The following is a 26,839-nucleotide window of genomic DNA, read 5'->3' as shown; positions in this document are numbered from 1 at the left end:
GAATATATAGGTTTGGAGAGGAGTAAAAATAGTTGGTGAATCCATAAAGTTTTAAAGGATAGAGAATGCATTGCTAGAGGTGTTTCCATTAGAAAGAACCAGGAGGCATGTAGAATTGATTACAAGACTAAAAAGCTATTACAAAATTACTGGTCAGTATAAGATTCAGGGATGGCAGAGAAATTAGTTGCAGCCCAGTAGGGTAAATCTCTGGCCACATGATTGAATCTGAAAATTAGTAGGATTGTCATAAACTCAAAGTAACAGTAAGCAGTGAATTGCCAGAAAACAACTGATCCAATGATGAGTTAAGCAACAGCCCAACTGAACCATTTTTGCAGAATCATACCTTAATCTCAGATTTCTCAATTTTCATCCCTGGGAATATTCTGTCCACTAGCCAGAGATGGTAGTACAGTGGAATATAGTCACAATATCCTCAGCATTGACTCTAGACCCCAATAAGTCTCAAGGCATCAGGTCAAACATGGGCAAGAAAACATTTTTGCTGATTACCACTTTCCCTCAACTGGTCAAGCACACCACTTGGAAGAAGCATTGAAGGCAGCAAATGTACACAGATAATACAGGCAAGCTGCCAGACAGAGCCTGTGGTGCATGGTGAGAGAACCAAGTCAAAGAAACATGCACCATGATTCAAATTAGGGATTACAAGATTCAAATTAGGGATATGATTAAAAAGTCTTCATTTGCTGAATGAGTGCAGCTCCACAATACCCAAGAAACTCTGCATCACCCAGAACAAATTAGCTTCCTTGATCAGGCTCCTGTCTGCCACTGGCACCCAATGGCAACAACATGTAGCATGTATCTGAAGGAAGTATCATTACAACTTCCCAAGAATCCTTTCAAAGTAACCATTCCATTGTTGTCCATGAATCACAAATGCTAGAATTCCCTCCTTACCTGCAAATTCTAAAAGGTAGCTCATCATTACCTTTTCTGTTGCAATTTAGCAAAGCTATATGTCTCATAAACAAATAAAAAGAATTCTCTATAAGAGCATCAATGGGATGCTCCTTTCCAAGCTATAAAAGCCCAGGACAGAGGTTGGGGGCAATGTGGTAACCTTTTTCTACAGCGTCTCGAGAAGAAGACTTTCTGATTTGTGTTTTGTCGACTTGGAACTAGTGTCTAAGAAATGCACTAACTGAAGCATTTTACAGACTGTTCGTTCCTGACATATATTCTACAGTTTTGGTTCTTCATTACCTGAAAGCTGTTAATTTCGATTAGTGCAAAACGAAATGTCTTTACCAGTTGAGTGAATCGCCTGCGGCCATAGCAAACAAGATGAAAATGGTTAAAAATCACACAACACCAGGTTATAGTCCAACAGGTTTAATTGGAAGCACACTAACTTTCGGAGCGACGCTCCTTCATCAGGTGACACCCCAGTCCAACACCGGCATCTCCAAATTAGATGAAAATGTAAACGCTACACAAAAAAAAACTATTGGTTCCACAATTTGTAAAGCCCCGGTTGGGCGAGGTCAAGCCAACAGGTTCGGCGGCAGGAATCCTGGGGATGAGCAGGCGCTATGACAGCAGAAACGTAGGAAGGTTAGAGCAACCACCTGAGTGGTATTTGCAGTGCAGATACAGCTTTCGTTCAACGCATGGCTTATTTATGAAGTACGGACTACATCGGACTACTTTGGTAACTAGGCTATGTTCAGTAGGGAACTCTGTGAGATTTCAGTCTTTGTAGCTCGTTAGCTGGACGAAGTAAGTTGTTTTCTCCCTACCCAGGAATCACACTTATTTCCTGCTGGGGCCTCTGTTTGCTGACGTCTGGGGCAAGTGTTCTTCTCAGCATTGAGCTTCTCCAAAGTGAGTTTCGGTCAGGTGTTGAGGTATCATATTTCCAACTATTTGATGCAGTCACCATTCGGCTGAAAAGCACCAGAGTTCCCTGGAGAAGGTTCCCCGAAGTTCGTCTCCCCTCTCCGGAAAAAAAGAACTTTCTACTTGAACAGGAGTTTGAATCCGATACAGCAGATGTAAGCAAAGGATAGCAATAACTTGTTTTGATTATTTTCTTCAAAATATAGATAGAAATTCAGTACTTCCTGCTTGTTGATAGTTATAAGAATCATAACAGGTAACGGGGAAGAGTCGTTAACGTAACAATTGATTTGGTATAACTAAAATAAGAACCCCATTGAGCGATCTCGTCACCTTAAACAGTAATGTCTATAATTAAACTTCATTTTAATATTGGAAACGCACTAGTTTCCAACACTTTAAACCGAAGGAAGAAAACCTGCTAACGCAAACCTTCAATCTGTAAAACATATGAGAAATAATCAAAGGTTGTAAAACATTGCAATTCTCCATCTAGAAGAAGTAGAAGCAGTGTGGATTGTTCAGTCCATCGAATCTTTCCCACCATTGAGAAACCTCAACTTTTTGTTTTGCCTTTTCCCCATACCCTTGATTCCCTTGCTGGTTTAAGAAACTGTCTATCCCAGCCTCCACGGTTCTATGAAGTAAGGAATTCCTCTGAGGGAAGAAATTCCCCATATCTGCCCAAACTGGGTGACCCCTCACTCTTAGAATATGTTTTCTGATCCTAGACTCTTCTACAAGGGGAAACAATCTTGCAGCTTCCATCCTTTCAACTCTTCTAGGAGTCTTGTATGTTTCAAAAGGTCACCTTTTATTCTAAACTCGTGAGTACAAGCTCAAACTATTCATCCACTCATTGTTAAAAAATACATAAGAAGATCCCAGGAGCAACCTAGTGAACCTTTTGTGGACTGCCTCCATACTTTTCGTCAGATAAGGGGACCAAAATTGTTCACAATGTTCCTATTGTAGTGCATTGCATATTTTGAGCAAGACTGACCTATCATACTGAATTATTTTTGAAATAAACGTCAACAATCCATTTGCATTCCCCAATACCTGCTGAACTTGTTTGCTAGCAGTTTGTGATTTGTGCATGAGAACCCCTGAATTCCTTCTATGTTGTAGCTTTCTGTAGTCTCTCCATTTAAATCATAGTGAGCACATCTCTTCTTCCTTCCAAAGTGCATAAACTCGCATTTTCCCAAATTATATTCCATCTGCCAAGCTTTTGTCTGTTCACTTAACCTATCTATATTGCTCCATAGAATCTTTGTGCCATCTTCACTTCTTTCTTTCTCTTCAATTTTTGTCATCTGCAAACTTGGCATTAGTACATTCACTTCCATCATCTAGGTCATCAATACGTATTGTAAATTTTAAAGGTCGGCACGATGGCTTAGTGGTTAGCACTGCTACCTCACAGCATCAGGGTCCCAGGTTCAATTCCAACCTGGGGTGATTGTCTGTGTGGTGTTTGCACATTCTCCCCGTGTCTGCATGGGTTTCCTCCCACAGTGCAGGTCAGGTGAATTGGCCATGCTAAATTGCCCATAGTATTAGGTGCATTAGTCAGAGGGAAATGGGTCTGGGTGGGTTACTCTTCGGAGAGTCGGTGTGGACTGGTTGAGCCAAAAGGCCTGTTTGCACACTATAGGGAATCTAATCTAATCTAAAGAGTTGTGGCCCCAGCATTTATCCCTGTGGCACTCCCGTTATTCCAACTTTGCTTTCTGCTTGTTAGCCAATCTTCTCTCCATGCTGCTATCCAATCCTCGACACCATGGGCTCTTTCCTTATTAAATATGCTTTGCAACTGGTGCCTTCGCGCACACCATTTGTAAATCCAAATATATTAAATCTACTTTATCTATCCTGCTTGTTTCCTTCCCACAGAACTGTAATAAATTTGTCAGTCATGATTTCCCCTTCATGAAGCCACATTGACTCAGCTTGATTATATTATGTAAATTGAAATGCACTGCTATTACATCCCTTATAATACTCTATCAATTTCCCCAATGACAGATGTTATGCTAACTGGCCTTTAATTACCTATTCTTTTGAGTTTCCTTCCCTTTTTTTTTGAATAATGGTGTTACATTGGCAGCCTTCTAATCCTCTGAAGCTTTTCCAGAATCTAAGGATTATTGGAAGATTACAATCAGTGCGACCACTACTTCTGCAAGTATTTCCTTTAAAATGCTAGGATACAACTCATCAGATCCAGGAGTACATCGGTTTTTAGCTTCTTAGTTTCCTTGGTGCACTTTTTCCTAGTGATAAGTATTGTATTGATTTCTTCTCTTCCTTTGGTTATTTAGCATTGTTCGAATGTTATTTGTGAATGTTTTCTCTTATGTGCTTATTAAATAATATTGCAGACTGTACGAGAGCATCACCTGTGGCTCAGTTGGTAGCATTTTCTCACCTCTGAGACAGAAGGTTGTTTGTTGAAGTCCCAACCTAGAGACATGAGCACAAAAATCTAAGCTATCATTACCTGATAGGCTGATGGGGTACTTCATTATTGGAGGGGCCACCTTTCAGATGAGCTACTAATCAATGATATGGGAGGAGATCCAGTGTCACAATTTCTACTGTAAAGACAGAGGCAAAATATTTTCTTGATTCCTCTGCCATTTCCTGATTCCTTACAATTATTTCTTAGCCTTGTTTTCCAGGCAGCCTTATGTTCACTCTGGCCTTTCTCTTCCTCTTCATGTATTTAAAAAAGATCAACTGGTTGTCTTGATATTACTTTCTAGTTTACCCACGTTGTTTATCTTCTCACACTTACTTTTATTGGCTTTTAAAACATTTCAAAACCTCTGACTTACTATGAATCTCTGCCACATGGCATGCTTTTTCTTTCAATTTGATGCTATCTTTAACTTATTTGGTTGACCATGGTCTGTTTATCCCTTTTCCTCATGGTATATTTTTGCTGTGAGTCATGAACTGTTTACTTAAATGTCCGCCATTGTACCTCAAGCATTTGTTTTGCTATTTATCTCGACTACTTCAGCTAACTCTGCCCCTTTGGAAATGCCCTTTTTATCTAGGTTTAGTATAGTTTCTTCCGATCCAGGTTTCTCCATCTCAAACCAAAACATTCTACACGGTCATTGTTTTCTAGGGCATCATGTACTCCGAGATCATGTCTCTTTACACATTAATAATCTAAAATGGCTTGATCACTGTTTGCATCTACAACATATTGTTCCAGGAAACTATATGAAATAGACTGTATGAATCCCAGCAGGTTATAGATGTTCCAACATTTAAAGCTAAGCAACAGATCTTTGGGGTCTCAGGGAATCCAGGGATATGGGGAGCTACAGAAAACTGGAGTAGAGGCTAAGAATCACTGTAATCATATTGAATGACTGGGGAGGTTTGAGGGGTTGTTTGGTGTACTTCAGCTCCTGTTTCTTATGTAACAATTGAATGTACTCTGAGCAGCCTTTAATGCTTTCATTATGTTTTCTCTTATGTGCTTATTAAATAATATTGCAGACTGTACAAGAGCATCACCTGTGGCTCAGTTGGTAGCATTTTCTCACCTCTGAGACAGAAGGTTGTTTGTTGAAGTCCCAACCTAGAGACATGAGCACAAAAATCTAAGCAATTATTACCTCTGTACAAGTGAGGCTGATGGGGTCCTTCATTATTGGAGGGGCCACCTTTCAGTTAACCTACTAATCAATGATACGAAAACACCCTAGTCTCAATTTCAAAGAACAGAAAAGTTATCCCTGGCCAATATTTACACCTTGGTCAATATCTCAAGAAAGATGCTCATCATCATCATTTTGATGTTGGATCTTGCTGTATGAAACTGATTGCCATTGCTTCCCTCATTACAGTAGTGATGAAATGATATTTCCAAAGTACTTCATTACCCTAATAGTGTTTTAATTGACCTTTCATCATGAAAGATGTTATTTTAATGAAAGCCTTTTTTTAGCGGTCTAGTAATCAATCATACTCAATTTGGGAGACAATAGAAAGGAGGACCATGGTAAATTGATCCATTGAATTCATCTGTTTATTACTGACAAAATAGGGGTGACAGTCATGGAGGAGCAATAGAGTTGATAACCCACCAGGACTGCCCTGGAATCTCCAGGATTTGTTTAATCTCCTGTGCGCTGTTGTGAACAATGCAGGAGAAAAGTCACATGGACGTTAGAGATAAGTATTTAAGTTTCTTTGAACATTTGTAGTTATTAAAATATTACATTTGGGAAAAAGCTTTTCCTGGATGAAGTTGTAGGCGGGCAGGGGTAATGTAATGAAATCTGTTCAACTAGAGATGGTAATAACAGTGAGCAGTCAGGGGGCTTAGCAATTTTACTAAATCTGCCTTTCTGCTGGCAGCCTCCAGTGGTATCTTTTAAAGGCTACTGTTTTCAGTTTGTTCAAAGGACATTCTGCTCACAGTAATAAACAAATTTCCAAGGGAGCACAAATGAGCATTGAGCTCCCTTTTTGCCTAGCTCCCTAAGCAGTTGGATTTAACAATATGATGAGGGGCTGTTTTAAAAAATTCTCAAGGTCAGGTTCGTAGGAGAGTAGTCTGACACAGAACAAAGGACCAAGAGGCGAGTCTGCTAGAATATGAGCATTTTATTCCCCGCAGCGTCGCCACAACCAGGTCTCATACTTACAACGGGTCTGGCTTATACTCACTCTACATGTTACCGGAACTGGGAGCCGTCAGTTCTCGTAGAGCGGTTGCCAACAACCCACGCTCGGCGGTTAAACGTAACCCCGGAGCAGACTCACCGAACTGGAGACTTTTCCAGCTGATATACTCTTTTCCAGATATAAACATTCATGTGAACAGCAGAGCAAGGCTAAAAAACACATTCCATTCTGGTTACATACAGATAAGAAGATTCACACGGGGAGGTGTGTAATAAGATTCACACGGGACTAAGCAACACCTCCATTCCGGTTAGATTCACACATGTATTGGGACATAATTTTTAACCGTTTCACCACATTCCACTGCTTGGCCCAATACATGTGTTACATTATGATTCACACATGTATTGGGACATAATTTTACACCACAGGGGCACATTTCCAATGATGAATAGTGTACACATTGCTCACCATAATAAAACTTTTAAGTGTCCATTTTACACATGTTAAACTGGTACAGTGCAATATAAGTTTTGAGCCAGTATATGTGAAATGGATCTCCACACAACCAATGCAGTTTCTCTTCCTTTGTATCCACCTGATAAGTAGGTGGAGGAGTTTTTGTGCATTTCTATGGTAGTGCAGTCTCCAGGCAACACTTTCATAGGGCTGTATGTTTATAATTTTTAAATTGGCAAGAACATTTCAATTGAAATATTTGGTCAGGCTGAGTGAATGATCAGCTATTGATAGAAGTCATTGAGAGTTGCCAAAAGATCCTAATGTCATTGTTTTCTATCCCACTCCACTTAAAGTTCAGATAAATCTTTCGTCTATAGTGTTGGGTTAACTGTTCAAAGTGACGCAATTAAGGATATTCTTGGGCAACCATGTAAATAGTACAGATGGGAATAAGTTAATTAAAATATTTCACAGCCTAAAACCTCTTAACATAATTAGCAACTAGCTTTAAGGACTTAACCAGATTTTTAAGTTTTATTTTCTTTTTTTAATATATTTTCAGGTATTTTGCATCAACCTGACCTTCTGTGTGATTTTCATTGCCATTATTTTAATTTCTGTGACTGTACAAATATTCAAGAATCATCAATTTTCTGCCTGGTTACAATTCCCTCAATATTGACCTGGTCAATGCTGGAAAACATATGCTTGTGACATAATCTTTTTGAAACAAATCACGGAATATTTGATATTGCTGAAAAAAGATGGCCCAACCACTAACGAGCTCCTTGGAAAATAGGGCTGAGAAAAATTTAACAAGAGGTGAGAGAGATCATCCCAACCAGGAGGGCCACCGTGACCGACGTCACCACAATGAGCGTTCCTATCCTCGCAGGGATCAGGATGGTGACAACAGACATCACCAAGGAAGGGACTACTCTAAACAAAACAGGGATCAGGACAGAGATAGAAGGAAGGAACGATCAGAAGAGAAAAGTTCTCATGCTAGAGGCGGCTATGGTCGTGAGCATCATACAAGAGAGAACCGAGACAGGAAAGAGAGGGAACACTACAAAAGGGAGAATCGAGACCATCATCACAACCAAGAAAGAAAACAACGTAATTTTCATGAGCTTGAAAATTATGAAAAACACAGCAATCAACAACGTTACAGAAATGAAAAAGAGGTTTCTTTGCCATCTGATGAAAAAATTCCCTACAGACCTAACAAGTAAGATGGAATGTAAATTTGGGAAAAAAATAACCGATAATGAAAAGAATTTATCTATATGCATTCAGGAAAGTTTGTGTTTCATAATGTAGAACTCTCAAATGGAGTTGATTCTGTTTTGGCTTGGTATGCAAGACACAGGGTCCCTGTATGAGTAGGAGAAAGTGAGGACTGCAGATGCTGGAGATCAGAGCTGAAAATGTGTTGCTGGAAAAGTGTAGCAGGTCAGGTAGCATCCAAGTAGCAGGAGAATCGACGTTTCAGGCATGAGCAAGGGCTGCGCTTTTCCAGCAACACATTTTCAGCTCCTTGTATGAGTAGCCACACAGAGTTCAGGATGCTGTGGTCAAATGTAAAAAAAATCATTGAACAACACCAGTTTATAGTCCAACAGATTTATTTGGAGGTACTAGCTTTTGGGGCGCTGCTCCTTCGTCAGGTAGCTAGCTTCCTAATAAACCTGTTGGACTATAACCTGGTGTGGTGATTTTTAACTTTGTCCACCCCGGTCCAACACTGGCACCTCCTCGTCATGGTCAAATGTGGTTTTTCTTCCACTGCCTCTCAGACAATACAATCCAAGATGTTTAGATCTTTCTGATCTACGTGGCTCAGAAAAATGATCTTGTCTCTGCTGGGTTCAACTTTGTGTTTCTTAAATATGAGCGTAAACATGCAAATGAAACTTGAGGTTAAAATACCTCTCGATTGATAAAGGGGGAATGGTATTAAGCTGGCTAAAATCCACTAAATTGGATTAGTCAGAAGCTAACTTAAATCAGCACAAATCCATTTTAGAGTCAGCTTAATTTTTTTTCTTGCAAATGGTGTGGTTGGGAAACAATAATGTCATTCTGGGAAGAAATTGTTCTGAGGTTGTTAGATTGTTGAAGCTGAGTGACAGACCCTGTTATAAAAGTGAAGTGTAAAGTATGCTTTTTTTAAAGGGATTGTATTGTATTTAATTAAGCGGAAAGTTTTTTAATTTCAAAGATGAACAAAATTTTAGAAGTCTTAAACCAATCCACATTAAAATGTAAATATTGTTAGACATTACAACCATAATTTATACAACAGTATTTCATTTACTGACTGAGAAAGAAATTCTTGGGTTACATGTAGCAAAAATGTTATTCTACTTTTTTAATAGTTATGCTGAAACTCCACCTCCAGAATATGTAATAACCGAAGATAGAAGTCCGGAGCTGTATTACTACAAGCCAGAAGATTCAGGAGGCATTCTAAATTGCCACAGCTGTCGTTACCTTTGTACAAATCGAGGTAAGATGCCAAGATCAGGTTTAACATCAGGAATACCAATCATTTGTACATAAGCAAAGTGCTGCAGATGCTGATAATCTGAAATAAAAAACGAAAATGCTGGAAATACTCAGCAAGTTAGGCAGCACTGAAGAGAGACCCCATTAACGCATGAAATTGAGGACCTTTCATGAGAAGGTGTATACACTGCACCTGTATCAGCACTTGGCAGTCTTGCCTTAGGGACTACATGGGGGTCCCAAGCCCACACGGCTAATGGGACTGAAAATGCAGCGGGCCTGCTGTCCAGTTAAGGCAATGAGTTGGCTCTTCCCACTACTGGCCAATTTAGAGGGCCAATAAACGGACAGCCTCAGCAGCATCACTGCGAGAGGTAGCAGCTACTCAGGGTGCAAGGAGAATAAGACCTTTGGACCACAGGATTCCATGGCCAAGAAGGCCCCTTTGGTCAGAGGGGATACCCTTCTAATAGCAGTATGAAACCTATGAGGTGGCCTTTGCTGCTTGAAAGCTCTCCTTCAGCCATGGAGTCTCCAGCTCTGAAACCTCCCTTCCGTGGGAAGACATGGGGAGACCAAAACCCCTCCTCACACCCCTCACCCCCAAACAACATGCAATAGCAGCTTCCTGATGTGCAGGGAGCCTCTCTGCCACCAGGAAATGCTAATGATCCTAGGCAATGGCTGTTTGTTGGCCATTCATTATATAAACTGTCTGCTGCTGAGTGAATTGCTGTTATTCCCCCACTGGGGAAAAAGGCCCCAGACTGGGGCTGCTTTGAGGAGTCCACCCAGTGCAGGTGCCTAGTTTCATCTGTAAAATCAGAGCTATAATATTTATTTCTCTGCCTCTGCTTCCTTGAAAGTGAAAAAATACACTGAAATTGTACTTGGAAAATGATTCGAGCAGTTGTTTTCAACAATAGATTATATGAAATTTCTCAAGCAACATAGCCACTAATTTGTTCTTCTATCACTTGAGAAGAATATCTACCTGTTATTCAACATAATCCATATAAGAATCTTCAAATTATTGACAAAGTTATAGCTTTTTGATTATTGAGGATTCGGTTGTTTACTTAATTTTTGCAATCTGCTTACTGTGCACAATCTGCTGGCTGGCTCAACTGCTCGTAGAGGCATAGTGATACTGCACGTGAACAGACCTTTCAGTCCAACTCATCCATGTCGATCAAGTTTCCCAAACTAAAGTAGTCCCATTTGCCTATGTTTGGCCCATGTCCCTCTAAACCTTTCCTATTCATGTACTTATCTAAATGTTTTTTAAATGTTGTAACCAACTGCATCTACATTTACCACTTCCTCTGGCAGTTCATTTCACATACAAACCACTCTGTATGAAAAAGTTGCCCCTCAGGTCCCCTTTAAATCTTTCTCTTCTCAGCTAAAAATATGCCCCCTGGTTTATAACTCCCCATCCTAGGACCTACATGCCCCACATGATTTTATAAACCTCTGAGGTCACCTGTCAACTTCTCATGCTCCAATTAAAAAAAGTCACAGCCTATCCAGCTTATCCTTATGTCTCAAACCCTCCAGTCCAGGCAACATCCTGGTAAATCTCTTCTGAACCCTTTCCAATTTAATAATATTCTTCCTATAGCAGAGCAACCAGAACAATACACGGTATTCCAAAAAGTCACCTCAACCTCAACATGATGTCCTATCTCCTATACTGAATGGTCTGAGCAGTGAAGGCAAGCATACTAAATACCTTGTTAACACCCTGTCTACCTGTGATGCAACTTTCAAAGAATTATGTACCTGAACCCCTAGGTTTCTCTGTCCGCTAACACTACCCAAGGCCCTACCATTAACTGTATAAGTTCTGCCCTTGTTTGTTACCACATTGCAATATGTTGCATTTATCCAAATTAAACTCCATCTGCCATTCCTCACCCAATTGGCACAATTGATCAAGATCCCTTTGTAATCTTAGATAGCCTTCGTTACTGTTGACTACACCACAATTTTGGTGTCATCTGCAAACTTACTAACCATGTCTCCTAAATTCTCAACCAAATCATTCATATAAATGATAAACAGAAGTGGACTCAGCATCGATCCCTGCAGAACACTGCTGGTCACAGGTCTCCAGTCTGAAAAGCAACCCTTCATCACCAGCCTCTGTTTCCTACCATCATGCCAATTTTGTACCCAGTTGGCAAGCTCTCCCTGAATCCCATGTGATCTAACTTTTGTAATTAGTCTTCCATGCAGAACCTGTGAAAAGCTTTACTAAAGTCCATGTAGACAACGTCTATCATCCTTCCCTCAGTAACTATATTTTAAAAGTAAATTAATCAAAGTAAAATACTTTCAATGTCATAAGAATGAATATATAAATGCAAGTTCTTGGCTAATTCAGTTATCAGAAAAAAATAGAACTTCACGTAAAATTTTACGTTCAAGTTTCCTAATTTTTAAGAGCATTTTAAACAATATATTTATTATAAAATTATATAAAGCAGATTTAAATAGCTTTCTGATTAAACAATGTGATCAGTATAGACTCTGTCTATTTCAAAACAAAAAACAAAAAATTATGTTGATATAATATCTTCCATAATTTCAGGATGCCCACAGTGCATGTTATAACAATAATCTAAGTGTAATCACTGTTGTAATGGGGAAAATAATATTAGGTGAGTGTATAAACAGCATATAATGACACAGTTAAGCTTTTTTTAAAATTGATGTGATGCATTACATTTTACTTTATTTCTCTTTCTGCCTGTCCTCATTTTTGAGCTCATATGTTATATGCAATTGACCTTTCTATGATCAGCACCACACTGCTATACTGGTCGGACCAGCTTGTAATGTCTTCCTTTCACTCAGAATATACCAGAAATATTTAATTTATTCTGTCTACAAATTAAACATCTGCAGCTATGCATTTAGAGCATTAGAGTCAGTCCTTGTGGTCTTTGAAATGTTTTGAGTAAGACCCATCTTGAACATGGCCTTTTTATATGGTTCTAACAGGAACTAACATCCTGAAGAAAAGTCAAGCAGAAAGGGTTAATGCGAATTTTTGATAATATTGGTTGAAGAATGAAATGTTGCCCAGGATGTCCTAAAAAAAATCCTTTGGTTTTCTTTAACAAGAAGACAAGTGATATAGTTCTACCTGAATTTTACCATTCATCTTTTGAACGACTTCATCAGGAAGTATTGACAAGTAGATTTAACTTGGTAAACAGTATTGGGAAGGGATTAGAAAGTATATAGAGTCTCAGCCTTACAAAATCTGTCAACATTTAGAATGGCAGAAGCATCACATTCAGAGAGAACAGATAGAAGACCTGAGTGCTTAGTTCAAATTCTTGTTGCTTCATGACAAAAATATTCTGAATCAAATTTCTCCCTTCAAGATTTGGTATTATATTCATTTTATGCTTCCAATATTATTTGAGAATCAAATTAAAAGGGAGAGAGATTAAAACAAAACCCTTGCTTTGGAATTGAAGCTGAATCTACTGAAATGGCAATCGATGTGAAATTGGAATGTATAGTACAGGAGTGATTTTGAACCACGGAGGTATGTGAAACTCGGTCTCTTTTTAGTTACTGCATTACAACAGAACTAATCAGGGTTAGACAGAATGCAGCAATTCTGGTTTAACTGGTTTTGTGTACTAGTTGCGTAATCCTCTAGGTTTGGAACATAATACACTTGGGTATTGTTTTCTGCCTGTTATGAAGAATTTAAAGTGAGTAGTATTGTGCAGAATGAATACACTGTGACTACAAAGGATACATCGATCTATGATGGGTTAACCTCATTCTTCCAGGCCCCACCTGACAGCACCTTAATCTTTGTAAAAGGAACAAAATTTGAAAATTTTGAAAACATTTGGTAGGTCAGACGGAAACCATCAAAAAAATAAACAAGTTGACGCTGTCTTGTGTTTCAGTAGATAGCACTCCACTTCAATGCGAATACAAATTAGGAGCAAGAGAAGGCCATTTGACCCCTTTCAACCTGCTCTGCCATTTAATCAGACCATAACCTCAACTTGATTTTCTTACCTACTGCCAACATCCTTTTGACTTGCTTGTCAGTCAAGGATCTATTTACCCCTACTGTTCAAACATTCAATGACCCCACCCTCACTGCACTCTGGAAAAGAGTTCTAAAGACTCATGAGCCAAAGAGTAAAGCATGTTCATTATTTTTGTCTTAAATGATAAGTGCCTTTATTTTTGATATTTGGTCCTCTAGTTCTAGATGCTCTCACAAACAGAAGCCTCCTTTCAACATCTGTCCTGCCAACTCCCATCACAATTTTGTTTTGTTAAGATCCCCTTTTGTTTTCCTGAATACCAATCAATATAGGCCAACCCATTCCTCATAACAGGAATCAGTTGACCTCATTGAACTGCTTCAGTTCAGGGTTAAAAAGTGGTGCTGGTCAGCCAGTCAGGCAGCATCCGAGGAGCAGGAGAGTTAACAGTTCGGGCATTAGCTCTTCAGGAGTGTCAGTTTGGCCAAAGTTGTACACAATATGGCAGATGTGGACTCACCAGTGCTCTATACAATTGTAGCAAACCATCTCTTTTATGTTCCATCACCTTGCAATAAATCAAACCTTTGCTGACTCCAATATTTTCTGTTTTTGTTATAGATTTCCAGCATCTCTAATATTTTTGCTTTATCATCATAAAATTAAAGGAAATTCATCTCTGGGCATTAATCTTTTGAATAAAAATAACCTACTTTCCAGTTTTGAGAGACAGTGTGAGAAAGTTAGAACTTTTTTTGCTGAATAAAATGTCTCCTAAATCTCTCTTTTTTTCTATGTCAAATCTCCTTTCTTGTGTTCTCTGTCCTCCCAAATCCCAACCCAATACTTTCAAACAAAATAAAAAGGACAAAAAAATGTAAATTGTAATGAGCTTGTGTCCAAACTGAAATACACATGCAAATGAACACAGAAATCATCCACTATTAGGATACTTACAGCCCGGCGAGGATTAGAGAATGTACAATGAGAGAGAGTTAAAGTCAGAGATGCAGTGGAAGGATAAAGGAGACATAGGTAAAACGCTGTCAGCACAGAACTGTGAGCTACCTCTGAATCCTATTCAAAGCCTATCAATCACAAGAGATGTCCAGGTCTGCACATTAACTGTCTCCAGCTATCCTGTTATAGACCTCAATTGTACCTTTATTACCTCCACATGTATCTATTTTAATAGTCCCCTTGCTGGTTTTCTCACTCAATCTTTTGTTATAGTAGAAGAGACAATGGACTGAGCCCAAAATGTATGTCATCCTGGACTGAACATCCTTTTGGCTATAACGGGCCATCCTTTCCACAACTGGCATAGATGAAAAGCATTTCTTCCTTTTGTTACACTGTCATTTCCAATTTTTCATTTCTGACTTTTGCCTTCTGCATGCTCTTGCTGGTTGCTTGTTTCCAGGTACTCCGAACAACAGCAAGGGTTTCCCTCAGACTAATGTCAATCCCAGCCAACTTGTTCTTATTTGCAGACGACCTTGCTTTGTAGACATGGGCACCTTTTTGGTCTTGTGTACAAGCAATTTCACATTGAACATGTCAGTGGGAATGTAGCCATCATCCGTTCAGTGCATTTGTGACCCAACCAACAGTGTTGGTATTGACTCAGGCAAATGTGCTGGAGAACCCTACGTGCTGCTGCACTTTTGTATTTGAGACTCTGCCTTCTAAAATGCCTGATATTCATCTGAGATAGTGCAAATGTGGAAGATGTGCATTAGATCTTGAAGCAGAATAAGTGAACATTGCAAGAGATCCTCCATTTTTTTTCAGTTGGACACTTTTATTCTAGGTACATTAATTTTACAAAATTATTCAAAGTTTATGTCTGCAGATGAGAGAATTGAATGGTTACATCTTGGTGATTAGTTGTTAATAGTTGGATGTGTTTTGGTTGTTTTGTTGCAGGTCTCTGTCAGTTGGTGGAGGTGCTTCTCAATCTGTTAATTCTGATATGTGGGGCAATCTCCTACAGTGGCACTGGGGGCTACACAGATCTCTCCAGCCTAGGAAGTCTCTACTACTACACATTTGGATCAGCATATAGTGGATTTCAAGGAGCTGAGGCTGAAAAAGTAAATGAGTTGGATGTTGCATTTTACCAGCTAAAGCTGCCTACAGTCATTGCCATAATGGCATATAGTGGGGCTTTGATGTCCTTTGCATGCCTTATGCTGGTTTTAGGCTTGGCTCGGATACCTTGGCGATTTCCCTTCTTACTGATTATTGAATGTATTCTGGATGTAGCAATTGCACTTGGCTACATACCTGCTATTTACTTTTATTTTCAACACTTGATTGAGAGCTACAATTCAGAAGTGTGTAAAGAGAGAGAGGGTATGTACAAGAGTAAAGGCTATGATGGGTTTAACTGTAGTTTGCACGGTGCTGACATTGTTGGTGGTCTGTGTGGCTGCCTTGCTATCATAATATATGTACTCAATGCAGTCGCTGCAGTTCTGGCATTTCGAAAAGTCAGGAGACTGAAAGGTGTGAAAGAAGAAGTCAATATCGAAACTACAATTGTTTAAGTTTAAATTCATCTCCCTATGTGTAAATTCTCAAACAGAAATAAGGCATCAGTTTTTGTAATATTCCGTTTTATCTAATACATGAAATTTTAATATTTGTAAACATTCAATTTGGATTTGAATGTAACAAATGAATTTGTTACAATTTGAATTAGAATCTGAGAATGTCTTGCAAAAACAACTAGAATTGATCTTAAAAGAATAGTGCAGTAGTGGACTACTTTGTTGTTTTTTGTAGGTTTTGATAGGGTCAAAAAGCATCAGAATTTAATAACATGTTACTCAGAAAATAGCAAGCTCTATAAATGTTGTAGAATTATTAAGGCTGCAGCATTCAAACATAGTTGTAAAATATTAGATGCTTTAAGAGAAGAATACCTTCAGAAAGAAATCACAAAAGTCACTGAACTCCTCATTTTTAATTTGATCTATCTCACACTCCTGCCAATATTACTGCACACATGAATTGATATGGTTGGATGAAGTCAGGAGTTCAGTAGCAGTGGGGCTTGCTGGTATGCCTGCTCTTCATTTTTACTTTTCATAACTGTTTGTGAGTTGGTTAACTTATATTTTACATTTCTCACTTGAGTTAATTGACAAGCATTTACTCTCAGAAAGCCAATTTGGGTAAGTGATAGACTAAAGAAATATCTTAGTTATTGCAGAGTGAGGTATCAATCGCACTCTCCTTCCACGTTGAGTTGCATGTCAAATGAACAGTTTAGTCACAATCTTGCAGATTACAGTTTTAAGAAAGCACAAATGAACAAAATCCAATAATTTAATAGTTTGTCAGATTTCGAGCAGGCTTTTCAGCTAAGAGTAATCCTGTTCAATTGTGCCATATTCTCAGTTAACAGAACAAAAAAAATTCTTTTTTTTTAATAAAGGAACAAGATGCATGGGCCTGTTCAAGTCTAGAATTTAGGTATAATTATGGGATGAAAGCATCCTGTTGAATTTTTAAAAAAATGAAACAGGAATTTAAATAATATCAATCGACATCCACAGCACAAAATTGATTGGAGTTGGGCATTAAATCATGAGATCAATAAGCTGTTTGATAACAATGAAAATATCTTTTAGTGCAATTTAGATTTAAAGATTTGTTGCGGTGTGAACAAATAGAAACGATGTTAAAGGGTTAGTGGTGCTTTGGTCCAATCTCTGGGCTAGAAGAATGGGGCTCAGGTCCCATCTTGAGATGTAGAGAAAAGTCAGAACACATCCAAACAAGTTGATTTTTAAAAACTACTATGTCCAAGTATTAGTTATGGCTACTATAAAAATTAGTAATGTTCCATTGCTATCTTAGTGCACTAGATGAACAAAGATTCCAAAATGTTGATTAAGAATTTTAAACATCATCAAAATTCTGAACAAATCTAAAATGGAGTCAAAAATATGTTTTGTAATTATGCCAGCTTTACTCACTACTCACCTTTTATAACTACTGAAAAATTGTATTTTGAATATTAGTATGCTTAATTTTTCTATTTTTGAAGCATTTATACATTATATGTATTAGATCATGTTATTTTGATCTGGTTGATTTATTAAAGATGTTGCTTTTAATATTAGTAAACTATATATAATGTAATATTTGCTTTTGTTCATGTTACTAAAGATGTTAGCAGAATGAAACTAAAATACATAGAACTAAGAGTGATGTTGAGAACTAGCACAATTGTTGCAGCTTCAAAATGAATGCTAATAAACTGTTCTGAATTTTAAAATCTTTCGTAGCTTCCTTAAATTTCAAGCTTTCATGTGCAAAATATCTTTAGTATCAGGGCGAAAACTGAAAACTTGGTAATCCCTTTGAATGTAGCAAATAGCTTTACGAATGGCTTAGCATAGCTGTACCATAATTGTTTATCCTCTTCCTGCTTTAAGAAATGATTGGTCTTAGACCAGTACCTTTTGTTGGTTTTGCAGGTCATTATAAAGAGGATCAAGTGCAGTTTCAGACCTTTCCATTCAGGTCTGCTTTGTATTAAAGACTTGTAATCAACATGGTCATGACGAATTGCTTTGCTGATATGCTCTTATTTAACAAGGCAAACAAATCTGGATTTATTACAACAGAACTATGTTAGTCACTCAGGTACCATACAAAAATTGTTAGATTGGACACTGTTATACACTTTGCAGGATCTTTTGCACTCTCACTTGAAAGAGGACTATATTCAATTGAAAGTATCAATATATAATTTTAAGCATTATGAAGAGAGACACAGACTTGCCTGTGCCTCCATAAAATATTTGTTGCTAAATATATTATTCAGAAATGCTGGCTACATGCACCCAGGATACCGGTATTTTGTGTTCATAATTATCCTGTGATATTAATTGCTTGTTGTTAGAATGTCCCCCACTTGTGACACAAATGTAATTTGACAATCTACAAAAATCTACACACAGCACTTGCTGTAATGTTATACAAAATTGTCCAGAAGTGTTACATCAAGGCCACAAAATTTTATTGCAAGAAATGTTTGGGGGGAGTCATATTCTGTTACAATTCTTTGGCTCCTGTTGCCATTAAACACAAAATAATTGTCCACTTTAATTTGCATGGATTTGTCAAAGCATACAATTGTGACATGCTTTCTATTTGGGTGAGAGAGTGGGTTTGAGCCTTTGACTACAAAATATACATTATGACATATCCCCCGATAACCCATGAGTATGTTTTACCTCCAAGATATACAGAGGTGGATTTAAACTGAAGCCAAATGATCTGCCACTTTTAACACACTTGAGAGAGTTACTGAAAGATGCCCAATCGAAGTGACACGCATCTTCAAGATGATCATTCAAAGGCAACATAAACGCGTGAATTATTTTGTAGATTTGCCACTTATAGATGGGGGAGGCTCAAAATGGAATTTCTTCTCTTTAAACTGGGTCTTGAGGATCTGTTTAGATTCAAGAAGAATTTGCCCAGTTGCAAATTAATCTTGTTGCTAACTTGTCAGAAACTTCCTTAACTTTGAAACTGAACATGTAAACTAAATTTCTTTGAATTCTGAATCTTGATATGATTAATGCTCTTCTATCATAATCTTTAAATTGGATACTGAACATTCAAACTAGTTCATTCTCTGATTGCATAAGAACCCTCCTTCAAAATTCCTTTGATTTTCACGCACTTTGATGAAGCAAATACCAGGAAATGCAAATGGTGGGAGGATTGTTCCAGTTTCTTCTGTGTTTCACTTTGGCTTGTTTTGGATTTAGAGTCATATAGTCATAGAAATGTTCAGCATGGAAACAGACCATTCGGTCCAACCCGTCCATGCTGACCAAATATCCCAACCTGATCTAGTCCCACCTGCCAGCACCCAGTCCATATCCCTCCAAACTCTTCCTATTCATATACCCATCCAAATGCTGAATGTTGCAATTGTACCTGCCTGCGCCACTTCCTCTGGCAGCTCATTCCATACACGTACCACCCTCTGCGTGAAAAAGTTGCCCCTTAGATCTCTTTTATATCTTTCCCTTCTCACCCTAAACTTATGCCCTCTAGTTCTGGACTCCCCGACCCCAGGGAAAAGACTTTGTCTATTTATCCTATCCATGCCCCTCATAATTTTGTAAACCTCTATAAAGTCACCCCTCAGCCTCCGACGCTCCAGGGAAACAGCCCCAGCCTATTCAACTTCTCCCTATAGCTCAAATCCTCCAACCCTGGCAACATCCTTGCAAATCTTTTCTGAACCCTTTCAAGTTTCACAACATCTTTCCAATAGGATGGAGACCAGAATTGCACGCAATATTCCAACAATGGCCTAACCAATATCCTGTACAGCCGCAACATGACCTCCCAACTCCTGTAACCAATACTCTGACCAATAAAGGAAAGCATACCAAACACCTTCTTCACTATCCTGTTTATCTACGACTCCACTTTCAAGGAGCTATGAACCTGCACTCCAAGGTCTCTTTGTTCAGCAACACTCCCTAGGACCTTACCATTAATTATATAAATCCTGCTAAGATTTGCTTTCCCAAAATGCAGCACCTCACATTTATCTGAATTAAACTCCATCTGCCACTTCTCGGCCCATTGGCCCATCTGATCAAGATCCTTTTGTAATCTGAGGTAACCTTCTTCGCTGTGCACTACACCTCCAATTTTGCTTTCATGTGCAAACTTACTAACTGTACCTCTTATGCTCGCATCCAAATCATTTATGTAAATGACAAAAAGCAGAGGACCCAGCACTGATCCTTGTGGCACTCCACTGGTCATGTGAGAAACTTTGTTTGTTGGTTTACAGCTGTGTGTTGAAACAGTGCAAAGGCACAAGGAGAAAAATCTACAAAATTAAAGGTTTTGTGATAACAGTATCACATTTTCATCAAAGGTAACACTGATTCATTAAATGCAAACATCTTGTCTGACTAACCACGTGCATTTTAATAATACCACTTTTTGCTGTTATTTACATATTTCACATATTTTATTTAGAATAATTTTTGTAATATCTGGTCTAACTTTCCTAAATGTGGTCATTCCTTCACAGAGCTTATCAAGTCAATCATTTTAAAATAAGAATCTTGTCTGCATATGTTAGAACACACCTCTGGGGCAGGTGAGACTTAGAGTCATAGAATCCCTACTGTGTGGGGCAAAAGATTCAACCCATCAAGTCCACACTGCCCCTTTGAAGAGCATCCCTCCCAGACCCACCCCCCCCTACCCTATAAGAAGAAAGTGAGGACTGCAGATGCTGGAAATCAGAGCTGAAAATGTGTTGCTGGAAAAGCGCAGCAGGTCAGGCAGCATCCAAGGAGCAGGGGAATCGACATTTCGGGCATGAGCCCTTCTTCAGAAATGAGGAAAGTGTGCCAAGCAGGCTAAGATAAAAGGTAGGGAGGAGGGACTTGAGGGAGGGGCGTTGGAAATGCGATAGGTGGAAGGAGGTTGAGGTGAGGGTGATAGGCCGGAGTGGGGGTGGGGGAGGAGAGGTCAGGAAGAAGATTGCAGGTTAGGAAGGTGTTGCTGAGTTTGAGGGTTGGGACTGAGACAAGGTGGGGGGAGGGGAAATGAGGAAACTGAAGAAATATGAGTTCATCCCTTGTGGTTGGAGGGTTCCTAGGTGGAGAATGAGGCGCTCTTCCTCCAGCCGTCGTGTTGCTATGGTCTGGCGATGGAGGAGTCCAAGGACCTGCATGTCCTTGGTGGAGTGAGTTGGGGGAGTTGAAGTGTTGAGCCACGGGGTGGTTGGGTTGGTTGGTCCGGGTGTCCCAGAGGTGTTCTCTGAAATGTTCCGCAAGTAGGCGGCCTGTCTCCCCAATAAAGAGGCAGCCACAGCGGATGCAGTAAATGATGTGCGTGGAGGTGCAGGTGAATTTGTAGCAGATATGGAAGGATGCCTTGGGGCCTTGGAGGGAAGTAAGGGGGGAGGTGTGGGCGCAAGTTTTGCATTTCTTGCGGTTGCAGGGGAAGGTGCCGGGAGTGGAGGTTGGGTTGGTGGGGGGTGTGTCCTTTACTGGACGCCTTTTCGTAGAGTGCTTCAGAGAACATCTTCAGGACATCTGCACCAATCAACCCCACCACCCTGTGGCCAAACATTTTGCAACCCCTCCCACTCTGCCGAAGACATGCAGGTCCTGGGCCTCCTCCATCACCATTCCCTTACCACCGATACCTGGAGGGAAAACGCCTCATCTTCCATCTCGGGACCCTCCAACCCCCAGGGCATCAATGTCGATTTCACCAGTTTTCTCATTTCCCCTCTCCCCACCTTACCCCAGTTCCAACCTTCCAGCTCAGCACATCTGCATGACCTGTCCTACCAGCCAATCTCCCTTCCCACCTATCAACTCCACCCTCCCCTCTGACCATTACTCCCACCTCCATCCACCTGTTGCACTCCCCTCACCAGCCCCATCCCCCTCCAATTTATCTCTCCATCCCTGAGGCTTCCAGCCTCATTCCTGATGAAGGCTTTTGACCGAAATGTCGATTTTTCCTGCTTCTCAGATGCTGCCTGACCTGCTGTGCTTTTCCAGCACCACTCTAATCTTGACTCTAATCTCCAGCATCTGCAGTACCCACTTTTGCCTAAATGACTTTGACAGTCTGCTTCATGGTAACCTCAGTTGGTACAGGAATTAATTCCACGCTCTTGACATGATCTGCCTTGCAAACCAGTTGACCGGCTAACCAAACCCAATTTACTGTGATAGATGGCTCAAAATGTTATCTTTATTTTAGTAGATGTTATTATTCTGGGAAAGAGGAATTCAAATGTGGAGCCATTGTGTCCATACCTGAAGCTTGACTCACGTGATAATGTCTTATCTTTAAAATATTACAAGAGTAATGATCTCTATTTTAGTCAATATTTGTATGTTCACTCTATGCAGAAATACATGAAGTTCACTGAGGATTAAAATGCAGTCTTACCCATCCTTCCAACATCAGCTCCTCAGTTTGTTATTCTGTGACTAGCTGCTGGTCAGAATTAGGGTATAAGATAATTGTTCTGGACTTTTTCTGTGCAAATGAAACAAGAACAGTGTTGTTGCAGGTTTTAATAGTGGGACTGCTTGTACTAGAACTTCTTGTAAGCACTGATATCACTCCTTCAGTTCACTGCATTTTAAAAACATTTTTGTCCAGCTCTGTCAGTTTTGTGTTTAGGCTCACCCACAAAGAAGAAATATGTTTTTTTTTCTTGTTTTGACAAAACTAACTATTATTTTACATAACATCTGTTAACATTGTACAGTAGAAACAGAAGTAAGCTACTTGACCCCTCAAGCCTCTTCTGCCATTCAGTGAGATCAAGGCTGACCTTTATCTATATTCTTTAATACCTATAGTTAACAAAACTCTATCTCAATTCAAAAATAATAATTGGTCTAGCATCATTTGCAGCATGCAAAAGAGTTTCAAACATACACCAAAAGTGCTTCTTAATTTCACTTCATCTGTAATGAAAATGTTATTACTGAATTAGAGCATTGAAAATAAATTAATCACATTGAATGTCAAAGGAGTACAAGTTATGTTTTGTCATTGGAGGTGGTCATTGCTTGGCACTTGTTTGGCACAATGTTGTTTATTTGCTTTGAAACTAACTTTGAGTTGGTCTAGAGCTAATAATATCTTTATTGAAAGCAAGATCCTGTTTTTTCGTTAAATTAACATTAAAATATGAAGCCTTCCAGCTGCATGCAGCTGCCCCCTTTGAAATCACTCCATGGAGAATCTGAGAGTGCCATACACTGTTCATGTAGTGAGTATTTTCACCACTCACTGCAAAAGTTCAAGAAAGCCACACACCTTCTCAAAAGTAACTGAAGAAGAGGTAATATTTGAGAGTCTTCCTAGTGGTGTTCCCTCGCCTAAGAGTACATTTTCGAAAGTAGATATGTTTGCCTCGAGTATCATTTGCCAGTGTCATGCAGTGGGGAAATTGATGGCTAATTCTGAGCCATAGGTGAACAATGTCTATTTCAAACGATTGTATTGGCCATTAATCTGAGGTTGATTTGATCAATCAGTGGTCCCAACAGTATTTAATTTTAGCAAAACTGTTACAGTAGGTTTACTGCAATTTTTGCCAGTACAGAGAAAAACTGAAATAATTTGTAAGTTATTTCCAAATTTTGACACTCTTCCTAGGTCAGGGAGGTTAATGAATGAACCATTTCCCAATTCAAACACCCCAGGGAATGTACAACACAGCTAGATATAGAATGAAGTTACCACTATTCTGCCCCTCGCCCCAACTAAACTTTATAACAATATTAAACATGTTTGAGTGAGATTGTCAAACAATGTAGCCCAATGCCCATTACGAACTCACTCCTGTCCAGCAACACCTTACAATTAAATCCTTGTGTTTGAAATCTTCAACAGTCTTACCCTTCAGCAATCTCTTCAAACCCTACAACCCTCTGAGAACTCTGCATTATTCCAATTCTGTTCTCTTATACCTTCACCCCACCATGGGGGATTATTCCATTAGACATCTAAGCCCTAAACTCTAGAATTTCCTCCCTCATCCTCTCTACTTCAGCATCTTCTTCCTCCCTTAAAATGACACCTTTGATGAAGCAATTGATCATCTGAAGTTAAGTATTAAATTTTGTTTGTAAATGTTCTTATGAAGCACCTTGGTACGTTTTCTATGTTAAGTATACTTTATAAATACGAGTTGCAGAAAAATACAGAACAACCACACACTGATCCCTAGGATCAGAAGAGACTTAAGAAAAACTTGCATTCTTCAGCATTGAAAAGAGACCTGTAGATATATAAGAGATCTGCTGGACTAGGAAAGGTTGATTCTGAGTAGGAAGTCATTCTGCCTATGAGCTAGAGGTACTGGGGGGTGGGGGCAGCAGTTGGGTGGATGACAGCTGTGGATCAGATTGCTGTCACAGCATGGGTTTTGATCCCCATTCCAGCTGTGGTGGATTTCCTACAAGCCTCCTTGCCCCATGAATGGTGAAGTTTGTGGCACTGGGGTTGTATCTGCTTTCAGGCTGAGAACTGAAGAAGAATCCCGAGCACTGTTTCAGGTTAAATCATAACTGGAGGACAATGAGGATACAATCATGAAGCTCTTCTTCCCACAAAAAGAGTGATTAATAACTTGTTAAATCTTCCTGAAAGGGAAGTAGAGCCAAAGTATGGTGCCATCAGAAGACACTGCTGGGCAGATTGCACGTTTTGCAGATCATTGTGCTGTAAGGTTGAACACTATTCTTTCCTTACACTTATCTTTGTGTTCATACACATTTGGTAAATTTTGTTTAATAGAGAAGACCAAAAGTACCACAATTAATTAGCTAAAGTTTGCAGAATAAAGTTTCTAATTTCTATAAATAATACTTCTAAAGAAATCTTCAATTGTTACACTTTATGTATTATTAAAGAGACCTAAGGGGCATCTTTTTCATGCAGAGGGTAGTGTGGGTAAGGAATGAGCTGCCAGAGGAAGTGGTGGAGGCTGGTACAATTGCAACATTTAAAAGGCATCTGGATGGGTATATGAGGAGGAAGGGTTTGGAAGATATGGGCCGGGTGCTGGCAGGTGTGACTAGGTTGGGTTGGGATATCTGGTCAGCATGGACGAGTTGCACCAAAGGTTCTGTTTCCATGCTGTACATCTCCATGACTCTATGACTATAATGAAAAGATTGATATAAATTGTATGGGGAACAAATTACATAACATTCATGTTGTGTTATATATTATGTTGGCCATGCTAGCCAAGATATTTGAAGCCATAGTTTTTATTGCCAGTTGTAGTGTTAAAATTATTGAGATCATATTTTTAATGTTGCCACCTAATTAAATATTATGAAACACAATAGCACCCACCCCAAATACTATAAAATATATGTGAAATATGACTGAATGATTTTAGTTGAATTTTAAAATTGTATTGATAATTTTGGTTTTGCTGAACTGTTTTTAGGAGTTGGACAAAATGTATATTTATCAAGGTTCATTTGTAGTCCGTTAAACCCAAATGAACCTTAATACAAATAAAGTTTCAGCAGTCAATAAAACTGCAACTTTCAAAAGAGATTTGACACTCAAAAAGCTCTGTTCATTTTAGTGATGTGTACCAATGGCAAAAAGCACTGAAACAGGTGAGATGAGTCAAATATGTAGGAGGTCTATAAAGGATAGAAAAGAGCATAGCAAGTTTTAAAGCATCTATCCACCCAAGACACCTGTGTTTTTTTTTCAAATTAGTTGTCAATTTTTGATTTAGTAATTAATGCTCATTTCAAAGTGAACAAAAATGAACACCTGTGTGAGTCTTTTTGACCTATTTGGTTTTGTTCCTATCTGTTCTTCCAATACCCTTAACAGGCTTGTATACAACCAACTGACACACAGGCAAACCAATCTGATTCAAGTAAACTGAGCCCCAACATGACATCATGTAGGAAAAGTTTTTAAAAAAGGAATAAATAACCTTTAATCCAATGGTGAATTCCCAGATAAAAGGAGTCTAGGAAATTGATATTGAAAGATAATTAATGGCAACATACCCAAATTGATTACTTACACATGATTCCTTTCTTGTCAGGTATAGTTCAGATGCTGGAGATCATGTTAGATATGCTGGTGTTGGTGTGTGTAGTGGCATCGTACATTATTCTCTCAGGATACAGCAGTAATGGTGGACTGGCAACAAGCTTCTTCAGTATCAACAGTGACTATTCTCCATTTGAAGGGGAGCAACTCAATCAAGTACAGGAGCTTGACCGACAGTTTATTTTAATGAGAGCACCTGAACTCTACACTGGCATTGGAGTAACTATCGCTATGTTTGCCATCACTCTAGGTATCATGGTGAAGAATGCTCAATATTTACATAAAATATGCCGGAAGTGGTTGATTTTTGAAGTAATTTTCAATGTGTTGGCATCTTTGGGTTATGCAGCAGGAGTTGGACTTTACTTGTATTTTGTCCTCCAGGTTAATAACACAGATGTTTGTAAGGAGAGGGAACTTCTTTATGCACGGTATGGTCTCAGCTGGATGAACTGTGATTTAGCTGGTTCTGATGCAGCAGCAGTCTGCTTCGGAATACTCCTTATCATATCATATTGTGCCAGTGCAATACTGACAGGGCAATTTTATCGAAAGATGGGACAACTGAACAGAGAGAAGTAAGGTTCTTAAGACAATATATTCTATATACAAATTTAAAAAGAATTTTCAGACATATCTTAGATAAAGTTAAAAATCACACAACACCAGGT

The 26,839-nt window shown here is 39.0% G+C and overlaps 1 protein-coding gene across 2 annotated transcripts; it reads left to right on the top strand.

Annotated features, from left to right (window-relative positions):
• The first annotated feature begins 1,883 nt into the window (after nucleotides 1-1,883).
• On the top strand, nucleotides 1,884-26,839 carry LOC122558356 (MARVEL domain-containing protein 3-like). Of its 2 annotated transcripts, none has more exons than XM_043706829.2 (4): nucleotides 1,884-2,024; nucleotides 7,550-8,218; nucleotides 9,369-9,499; nucleotides 26,161-26,839. In XM_043706829.2, exons 2-4 carry the CDS (start codon nucleotides 7,752-7,754, stop codon nucleotides 26,748-26,750), a joined length of 1,188 nt encoding a protein of 395 aa, XP_043562764.2. In that variant the 5' UTR covers nucleotides 1,884-2,024; nucleotides 7,550-7,751; the 3' UTR covers nucleotides 26,751-26,839. The 2 variants fall into 2 exon arrangements, with proteins under 2 accessions (XP_043562764.2, XP_043562763.2); XM_043706828.2 differs by lacking the exon at nucleotides 26,161-26,839 and adding an exon at nucleotides 15,459-16,978.

Source organism: Chiloscyllium plagiosum, unplaced genomic scaffold, assembly GCF_037043375.1.
Source record: "Chiloscyllium plagiosum isolate Xiang-an unplaced genomic scaffold, Cpla_swu_hap1 HiC_scaffold_17, whole genome shotgun sequence".
Taxonomy (NCBI): Eukaryota; Metazoa; Chordata; class Chondrichthyes; order Orectolobiformes; family Hemiscylliidae; genus Chiloscyllium; species Chiloscyllium plagiosum.
The sequence above is the reverse complement of the archived record's forward strand: the minus strand, read 5'-3'. Positions and strand labels throughout refer to the sequence as shown.

Excerpts from the sequence above, each read along its gene's own strand:
- LOC122558356 (XM_043706828.2), top strand. The coding sequence starts at position 7,752 with ATGGCCCAACCACTAACGAGCTCCTTGGAAAATAGGGCTGAGAAAAAT. Across the intron at positions 8,219-9,368 it reads ATTCCCTACAGACCTAACAA|TTATGCTGAAACTCCACCTC; the intron begins GTAAGATGGAAT and ends CTTTTTTAATAG. Across the intron at positions 9,500-15,458 it reads TTACCTTTGTACAAATCGAG|GTCTCTGTCAGTTGGTGGAG; the intron begins GTAAGATGCCAA and ends GTTTTGTTGCAG.